The sequence below is a fragment of the Centruroides vittatus genome, unplaced genomic scaffold (genome assembly GCF_030686945.1).
Source record: "Centruroides vittatus isolate TY-2023 unplaced genomic scaffold, ASM3068694v2 contig_1168, whole genome shotgun sequence".
In the NCBI taxonomy this organism is placed as follows: Eukaryota; Metazoa; Arthropoda; class Arachnida; order Scorpiones; family Buthidae; genus Centruroides; species Centruroides vittatus.
Genome location: NW_027120749.1, coordinates 2835843 through 2846398, shown reverse-complemented (window position 1 = coordinate 2846398; position 10556 = coordinate 2835843). Strand labels below are relative to the sequence as shown.

The 10556-nt window shown below is 27.1% G+C and overlaps 1 protein-coding gene across 1 annotated transcript; it reads left to right on the top strand.

Annotated features, from left to right (window-relative positions):
* Positions 1–731: 731 nt before the first annotated feature.
* On the top strand, positions 732–7626 carry LOC136982127 (solute carrier family 25 member 35-like). The gene is made up of 3 exons (XM_067278556.1): positions 732–1120; positions 4760–4978; positions 7143–7626. Exons 1-3 carry the CDS (start codon positions 749–751, stop codon positions 7449–7451), a joined length of 900 nt encoding a protein of 299 aa, XP_067134657.1. The 5' UTR covers positions 732–748; the 3' UTR covers positions 7452–7626.
* Positions 7627–10556: the final 2930 nt, after the last annotated feature.

Sequence of the window (10556 nt, the reverse complement as noted above, 5' to 3'; positions counted from 1 at the left end):
TTGCGTAATTTGTTAACATTTCTGCACTAATTTTTCTCTATTCTTTATTTTTAAGTAATAAGCTTGAATATTGTAATAAATGTCACGGTCCCGCATTTGACATTTTTTCTGGACACGCCACAAACTATACGAGTATTGGCAAATTGTGCAAAATGCTTGTTTAGTGACTGTCAGTTTTTATACTCCAATGATTAATAGTTAATAATGGTTAATCGCGTTATCTGTTTGGATTTATTTCAATTCATAAGCGTAAGCGAATGATTTTTTAAAAAAAGAACTACAGTATTATTTGGATTGTGGTAAATGGTTCATTCGTTGAAATTTTTAAATAGTATATTAAAATATATTTAAAGATTAATTATTGATGAAATAATTTGATTTTATATTTTGGAATCGTGACGTTAATAATTTAAAATGTTCTATAAAACTGTGATAATGAATTTGGCGTCCTCTGGAATATAATTTGTGCGATACTAAAGGAATATAACATATCAATAGATAATTATTACAATATATTAATGATTATAGTTTAATTCGTAAAAATTAAAAATATAAAATAATTTATTTTTAATCAAATAAAAGATATAAAATGAATCAAAAATATTCTCACATTCAAATACGGCAATTGAGATTGCGTCATGTAACCGGTTCCGGTTGTGTCTGAACACGTCGTGTGTTCCTGCAACCTTATGTAATTTATGGATTTATGCCCAAAAAAAGTCAAATAATTTACTTTGAATGAAATAAAATGGAATTGTTGATTGGAGGAGTTGCGGCGTGTTGTGCAGGAGTTGTAACGAATCCTTTCGACGTTGTAAAGACTCGAATGCAACTTCAAGGAGAATTAAGGCAACCCGGCAAATATAAAATTCATTATAAAAATATTTTACACGCTTTTTATGCAGTATCAAAGGCCGATGGAGTATTGGCTTTGCAGAAAGGTTTAGTTCCCGCTTTATGGTATCAATTTGTCATGAATGGTATTAGATTAGGAATTTATGATAATTTCGAGAAGAAAGGATTAATTGGTAAATCCGGTGAAGTCAGTGCTGTTAAGAGTGTTGTCACTGGTGCTGCTGCAGGCTCTATCGGTGCCTTTTTTGGAAGTCCATTTTATATGGTAAATATAATCAATCATAGGTATTATACAATGTAAATTATATAAATTATTAAATTTTTATAATTTATTTTGTAATTACCCAGAATTTAATTAAGTAACTGCACATTGATGTTCATTTTGTCAAATATTCTAAGTTGCAGTGGTTCTCATCTGGAGTGCTGTAAAATATGGTAAGACCCTGCTTAACGCCGATTCGACATAACGCAGTCTGCTTGAAGATTAAAAAAAAAAGCTCAAAATTTACGCTGATTTAAATTATTGCGGCATTTTATTTACAGGTAACCCCCGTATAACACGGGAGTTATGTTCCAAAAAATTGCCACGTTATGCAAATCCGTGTTATACAAAACAAAGAACTAGTACGAAAGGGGGGTTAGGTTCCAAAAATTAAAAAACATGCTATTATATTTTCATAATTAAGATAAATATCATTATTAAAATTTTCTTAAGTGATACATATTAATATAAATTAAACAATGTTTTCTTCGTCATCACTAAGCAATATTAACTGAGGGCATTTTCTTTTTGGCAAGTTATCCTTATCCTCTGAGCATTTTTCTGCATTATCTTCAGATCCATGCTTTACCATTTGCAAAAAGTATGTAATTTTAGATTGCATTATATGGTGCTAAGCACTTACGAAGAATGAAGCAAGTATGGAATAAGGGAAAAACATCTGGCAACATCAAAAGCAGAAGCGTCATGATCTAGCAACATTGAAACAAGTTTCGAGAAGGACCACAGAAGGCGGGAAAAGAAAATTTACATACTTAAGTACTAATAGTTCACGAAAATAATAATTTTTGTGAACTGTTAGTACTTAAGCATGTAAAAATTTATTACATTTCATGTTGTACGAGGGTTTTACCCAATTCTCGAACCGTGTCAGAGTGAATCCATGCTATAGAAGTGCCATGTTATACAGGGGTTACCTGTATTCATATATAATATGATTATTTATGAACACAAACCAATCAGAAAAAGGTGGCAAAAAGGTATACTTTCTTTAAATCTATGTTTGGTGCAATTTTGGAAAAAATATAACATTATGGATGCCATAGGAAATATCAGTTTCACTTGACAAGAATTAACTGATAAATGCACAAAGTGTGGAAGAAGTTAGGCTGAAGGTATCCAAGAATTCTCAATGAGAAGAGCCTATCGCTGTATCGTTAGGTTGACCAAACTTAACCTAATCGATACAGCAGGACTAGGAGATGTAGATGAGCAGGATATTGAGGAGTTACTGCAGGTTTCTGGTGAGAGCCTCCCCAACGATGACCTTCAAGAACTGGTAGAACTGGAAAATAGAGATTCTGAAAACGAAGAATCCAAAATATTTCTCTACAGATTTCCTTAGTAAAAGTTTGGTAATGATAACTGAAATCATTGATCAAATTGTAGCGAATGATCCAGATTTTGAAATGAGTGCAAAAGCAAAACGAGGCATTTTGGATGCGATCTTCTGCTACTGACATTTGCTTAATTCATTTCCATTTGTTTAGTGGTCAAAATATGTTTTTAACACATTTTGACTTATGCTTTTCATCAACAACAATCTTCATGTCACAAGTATTACACCTCAAAATAGTTTCATCAGTAACAATACATTCTTTACTAGTTCACTGCAGCTTGTTTTCTTAAATCCTCCCTCTTGTCTACTATTAGCATTTCTTATAAGAAATATTTTGCAATTAAATCAGTCAACATTTGAAATATTTTCTTAATGAATTTTATTTGTAGTTTTATTCACAAGTTTGAAAAGGACAGAAAATGATGCTAATTGAGGAAAATAGTGAAAAGAGGATTAAAAATTTGGTTTAAATGGATTGAAACATCATTTCTTGATGATTGGTTATGATTTCCCCAAAATTAAGACTTAAATTAAAAGATTGTGTGACATCTCAGATTCCTAAGCTTACTTATTACAAATATTTAAAAAGTTTAATTGTACAATAAATATGAAAAATTAAATTTTAATTCTTAAATATATTCACAATACTATAAATTGAAAAATGTAGACATACAATGCTACAGGGTGATGCATAAAAAAGTAGCTTTGGTTTAAAGCTTAACAGAAACATATAATAATATAGTAATAAACATAGAAGCCAACTGCAGGTATTACCATCATAGATATTGAAATTGATCATCTGCTGCATCTATAAACAGTTGTGCACATCATATCGTGTTTAGGAATACCTGGCATGATATAGTGACATTGATGGTGGCAATTACAAGAGGACCCTTAGTTCTTATATCATGTAGATTTGCACAATATGGGATGTTGATGTCCAACTGATTTAGTTTGCTCATGCCACATGATACACTGACAACAGAGTCAAACTGGGTTACGAATATTTTTTTTATGGATACACACTAAACACCTTAAATACACAGAGTTAAATTAGACATACAAAAATACCTAAATTATATTTCATTGTTTTGAAGATAATACTTCCCAACAAGTTTAATACAGTGGACCCCCGATATAACGTGCATGTCGGGCAGGAAACAATACCGACATAAGGTGAACTGCGTTATACTGAGCGGCGCGGTGTAACACGGTTCACCTCTTTACTTTAGCAATATTGTCAAGCTTTTCTTTCACACTGTAAGCTTTTCTTTTACTCATAATGCATACAATAATTAAACACTATTCAAAATACATTCAGGAACTCAATATATACACAATTACTCAATACACAGTAACGATAAAATGCACTACTCACTAACGCCACATGGACCTGTATAAATGTGTTTGAGCTTATCACGTCGCGAACATTGCCTGTGCTATAACTGAGTGCACAGTATAGCGAGCAGCACTGTAATGAGGGTCCACTGTATTTGCGAAATACCATCAGCTCCTTGGCATTCCAAGCAAAGCAATAATTCATTTACTTCTGTATTCTTACAAAACAAGTTTGTAGTTTTACTATTAGCTTCATTTTATAGTGAAGACACTTCTTCACTATTGAAAAAATTTTATATGAATAACTATCCAATTCAAGTTCTTTTCAGATATTTTTTGTTAATTCAAGAATATATGATTAATTTTATTTGTTAGAGCTATTTTTATTAGTGAATTTAAGAGTTTTGGAAGTTTCAGTACATGAAGTGAATAATTAGACTATGAAAAATTTAACAAAAAAATTTTAGTTTGAATTATAAAGATCATTAGAAATTAAAGTAATAAATGAATCCAAAATAAATGAAAATAACAGTTAAAGATCTAAACAAATGAAAACATATAAAGCTATTCTGTTAAAGAAATTTATTATTAAAATATAATTGTATTATTCTCCATTGTTTGTGTTATCCTCAACATTTAAATTTTAAAATAAGTGCATTAGTGGTAAGCGAAGTATAAAATGTGTGTTTTATATATAGATATTTATGGCTTTCTGACATATAGATTCAAATAGGTAATAAAATATATCTGAATCTATTTATGCATTTTCCTGTTGTGTTTATTTTCTTGAAACTAGTTAATGAGTACATACAATTTATTGGTTCCAAGGAAATGAAATGTATAGAGAAGACAGAGTTGAATATATGTGAAATAAAACATTTTTTTAATCATTACTTTTATTTGAATTTATATTTGTAATATAATAATTATATTATTAAATATTGTAGCTGAAGACACAACTGCAAGCACAGTCTTCTGGAAGTATTGCTGTTGGTTATCAGCATAATCATCAAAGTATGATAAAAGCATTATCTCTTATTTGGCTTAAACAAGGGCCATCAGCATTATGGAGAGGTGTTACTGCTTCTGTTATTAGGGTTGCCTGTGGTTCTGCTGTACAGCTAGCAACATTTTCTAAATGCAAGGAGTTTGTTCAAAAATCAGAAGTAAGTATTAAATAGTTAACATTTTGTTTTGTAACAATTTATATATATTGAAAAGAATTTATTAATATAATCTATAAACAAAATATAGCCATACTGTGTTGTCTGAATCTAATGTGATTTGAACAATTTGGTTATCAGGAAGTGTTTTCCATTATTTCTTATGAGAAAAAATTTAACTCATTTTGAGTCCATCCGAATAATGTCAACCAATTTCTCCAAATGTCACAAAAAACACCTGTAAGAAACTATTTTACTATAATTTGTTTTTAGCATGATGTTAAACATTACAAATTCTAATTTCTTTAAACAGATAATGAGGACATTAATGGATGTTTATAAGTAGTAATTCTACAAAATAACTTTATATAGTATTCCTCACTAGGAATTGAATACAAACTGGGATAGCAATGAACATACTTCAATGATACTTACATTTTATATTAAAGTATTAGGTCTACATTATAAAAATAGTGGGCTTAATACATTATTTGCTCTAGGCAATGAACATAAATGAGATAGTAAATTTACTCTAATGAATTGTTAAGAATGAACTCAAGATTGTACTGAAATTGTGGTGATAAAAATCATTAACAGCACAAGCACCATCATGAGCATCTGTATAAAATTTCAAGGAAAGCAAAACTTCAAGACAAATAATTACATCAATAAATTTTTTGGGTTTTTTTTTTCATAAGTAAATTTTATAATACAGCATTGCATCAAAGGATTCCATGGTCAAGGGTGTAAGGTTTCATATCTCAATCACTTTTATGATTATAATTTGTGAAATTTTTTATTTGATCCTAGAGAGGGGGCAAGCATCCTATTTGTCCCCTCTGCAGACATCCATGACCACAGTAGAACAGACATCCAGCATCACTGAAAGAAAGAAAAATATATCCTGAGAATTAAGTCACTCCCTATTTTTTGCTTTTATCATCAAGACTTTAAATTTTTACAAATGTGCTTCGAGAAACCTGTAATACAGATTCCTCAATTTGGATATAATAATGGGTACTAAAGACTAATTTGTTGTAGTCCAAGGAATATGGCTGAAAATCTTTTTTATTTTGTTAACACTTTTGTGATACATTTTTTACTATCTAGCTATTATAGAATGTAACATTGGGAAAGTATAGTAATTGATCAAATTTTGACCACCTAGTTTTTTTACATTTTTTGATGTTTTGACATTCAAGGAGCCAAAAATGTAAAAAAAATTCCATGCAAATTCTTTGTTTGTGTGTTGGCATTATATTTGAAGACTAGATAAATCAAAAATTTTGAAACTTGATGGGGTAAAGGTCAAGGAGATGGGGAGATAGAGGGAAGTTGTGTCATATCTTGTGTGGGTTTGGATTTAATGAAAATTTTACTTTATATATTATGATATATATTCATATATCAAATACCTTTCGTTGTATTTTAGATAATCAGTTAAAACATTTGGTTCAAACACAACAACAGACTTATCATTTACTTTTTACAAATATTTTAATGGTTTTATGGCTTTCCCTGTGGATTCCCCAACATTTTTACTTTTTTTTTTTAGGCTAACTCTTTCTATTACATTTTTAACACATATGTAAATGTTTACTATATAATATTCAACCTTGACTTGATCTGTAACTTATTTTTTTATTTTATATATAATTTTATTTATATTATTGTTTTTTTACACAGTTGTTTTGTTATATATATATTTTTTCTTGCTTTTAAGGGTCTTTTACTATTATTTTCTTCTTTGAGAGAGAAAATCAATTGTCCAGTGACACTTCCTATTGTATATGTAAAATAAATAAATAAATGTTTGAATAATTACATTCAATTTTTACCCATTCATTTCCTGTTGCAAAGAAATAAATTCCAGGTTTTAAAATAAACCCAGAGGAATACATGCATTTCAAAAATAAACTTCACAGGGATTAATTGAGGAAATTCAGTAATTAATAACCAGCAAGAATGGTTCATTCTTTTTTTTGAATTGGTATGATATGATTGTTACTGAAATATTTGCTTTAAATAACTATATAAGTTATTGTGTGTGTCATATGTACATATAGTCATTCATTTGATGCAATAATAATAATAATAAATTTTTCATAAATTATTAAAATTAATATATTTTAATAATTTAATAAACTAAGTAAACTTTTCTTTTCAGGTATTTAAGAAAGATAGTTGGTTAAATGCATTAATAGCCAGCATGCTTAGTGGATTGGCAGTTGCAATATTTATGACACCTATGGATGTCATATCAACTCGTTTATACAATCAAGGTGTAAATTCGTCTGGTAAAGGAATTCTATATAGTGGAATTGTTGATTGTATTGTTAAAGTATTGAAAACTGAGAATTTTTTTGGCCTTTACAAAGGTTTTATGGTTTTATTTCTTCGTATTGGACCACATACTATTCTCAATCTCTTATTTTGGGATGAGTTAAGAAAATTATACATACAATTTGAAACATAACTGATTATACTTTTTATTTTGTAAATGATATTTAGATAACCACAATATTTTAATCTAAAATATTTATTTAAAATCTACACAATCTTATTTATGATAAATGAATTACTTGCTCATTGATAATAACACATTTCATATTAAAATCTGTTATCAGAAATGAGCAAGTAATGCAGTATAATGTATTCAGTATTACAAAAATAATTATCTTAAGCCTTAAACTTTATAAATTATAAAACAAAATAGATATATTTTGAAATTAATCCTGCACTATTTTACCTATAGCTTTTATGATCTAACATTTTATAAGAATTTAATTCCAAACTGAAAATAGGAGTTTTAAGGAATGAAGAAAAAGAAAAACAATTTAAAATGTAGTTGTGATTTATTCTAGCAAGCTATGATTAGGTCAGTAAAAATTTCAGGTGAATATTATATATAATGTGTGTTAAATTAATATGTTGTAGCTTTGTATTATTGATACATTCCAACATTATTTATATTAATAATAATATAAATGAACCTAATTTAATAATGATGAAAATACTGTGGTGAATTTATCTGGATTTTTTTCCTATTGTGTTGACTTCAAAGAAAATTCTTAGTACAACTGTTCACAAACAACATTTTGATTATTAAAACACTGACGCTATGATCAATTTTCAATTTGCTTCAGTATATTAGAAATTAAGTTATGTTTCTCTTTTGTATAATAAGCATTTTGATAATTTGAAATGAAAATGTCTGAGTTATATCTTAAGTTATTTTATTTTATTTTAAATTCTGATTTTTGAGAATAGGACAAATTTAAAATTGTTACCTAGAGGTAAATTTTATTAATATAATGTGTTGTTTCAAAATTACAGATATTCAACAGATTGGAAATCTGTTAAGTATCTATAGTTAAACAAATATATATATATACTGTATTTGTATTTGTTTAATTAATATATATATATATATTTATTAATACATATATTAATTAAACAATTATATATTAGTATATATATATATATAATTAACATTATATTTATATTTATAACTATATACAGAGTTGTATTTATTTATTTAATATTAGTTGATACAAATAAATTGCAAATAATAATCATCATGTATAGTAATTAATATTATTACAAAAATTTGATCTGTAATGCATAATTTATTTCAAGCTAATGTCTCAAAATTAAGTTTAGTGTTTAATGATAAGTTTAATATTAATGTTTGCATTCATCTTTATGTATTAATTAATGAAATAATTATTATTAATAACTATTGATGATATATATAAAGTAAATTTTTTTTATATGACAATTTGTTGTCATATTCAAAACATTTCTGGTATTACATTCAAAAATTCACAAAAATATTTTAAGTATAAGATGTTATAAAATCAAAACTGAATGAATTGGTAGCAATTTACATACATGATATAAATAGAATAATGTAAAGAAATATTACCAAAATTGCCAATTTCGTATAAATTTTTTTTTCTATTATGTGAAAATGCATTTAAGTATATTATAATCTTCCGTCATTCATAAATACATTATTCTTGTTTGTTTTCATTTAATTTGTTTTAATTGTTAAATTTTGTGTGTTTATAGTTGTCTTATTAATGAGTACATAGAATTTATTCTAAAAATTTATTTAGTGATTATTATGAAACAATTGTTATGTAGTTTTTAATAAGAAAATATTTATAATGCTGGAGATTTATATATTTTTCAGATATATTTTTTGATATTAATGTTTTTTTGCAATATAAAGATCTGGTATATAATATTTATATAAGTTTATTTAAGTAGGTTTAACAATTAATTTGATGTATATTTTCAAATGAAATTCATATATGAAAATGTTTATACTTCTATTCTATAAATATTAAATAAATAAATATGTTAAATTTTTATTTTAATTATATTGCTATATAATTAGAAATATAATTAAGCAACAAATAAACCAAATATTCAGTTTATTTGTGCTTAATTGAAATTGTATGTTTTATAAGCTATAATATTGAAAATTGTCAATGTTAAAGCTTAATCAATTTTATAATATATTTAAGTATTAGGAACAAATATTTAAATTTAAAAATATTAGAAATAATTTAAAATTTTCAAATTAAATATTTTCTGATGACTTAACTAGTAATTATGAAGAAAATAACTACAGTGGGTGATTGGTTAACGAACATAATCCATTCCAAGACTTTGTTCGCTATTCGAATTGTTCATTAACCGATTATCGATTTACCATAGGTTTTTATGGGAATTTGATTAATTCATTCTGGAGACCTCAAAAAATAAAAAATATATATTACAATGTTCAATGATGACTCAGGATATTTCGTCTTCAATTTTGAAGTTTCGACTATTTACGAAAAAATATAATATTTTTTGAGTCTATCTTTAATCCTTTTCACACTACCATAGAAGTAACAGTTACAATGGTGTTATTAGAAGAATAAAAACTTTTTTCACAAAAAGGTAAAAAATAGGTAAAAAATTCACAAAGTTAAAAATGATCAAGTGCCAGCCTTTCATTAGAGGTTCTGACACTTTTACATTAAAAACACAAAGAATTCTTCTCACCATACTGTCTCTTATCCAAAAAAAAAATATATATATATATATATATATATACTTTCTTACTATGTTTATTTATATGTAATAATAACAACACATATCGTATTTTACGGACTATAAGACGCTTGGGACTATAAGACACACCTTAATTTTGGAGGCAATTTTTCGAAGAAAAAAGTGTGTCTTATAGTCCGTAAAATACGGTATATACACAGTCTTGCATTTTTATTAGTCATGTTTTTCCCATTTGTGGGGGTTAAAGAATCTGTCTAATGTTGATTGCTTTTCTCTCTCTTTCAGGATTTTTCGGAAGTAATTAATAGCATTGTAATTGTAGAGATCCCCAAGCCTATTAACCTCAACCTGGTTTGGATACCATTCTAAGACCGTTGTTCTGACATCCACTTTTTCAAAAGATCTTTAATAGCAGATATCGGCATTAATCCTCTTTTTCAGAAGAAAACATATCTCACCGATTTTCTTGGTGTTCTTCTGGTGTCAGATCAGTTTCAGGTTTCATTATGAA

Bases quoted from the DNA above. Each gene is read 5' to 3' on its own strand.
- LOC136982127 (XM_067278556.1), top strand. From the start codon at position 749: ATGGAATTGTTGATTGGAGGAGTTGCGGCGTGTTGTGCAGGAGTTGTA. The intron at 1,121-4,759 runs GTAAATATAATC...TAAATATTGTAG, and splicing joins TTGGAAGTCCATTTTATATG to CTGAAGACACAACTGCAAGC. The intron at 4,979-7,142 runs GTAAGTATTAAA...TTTTCTTTTCAG, and splicing joins AGTTTGTTCAAAAATCAGAA to GTATTTAAGAAAGATAGTTG.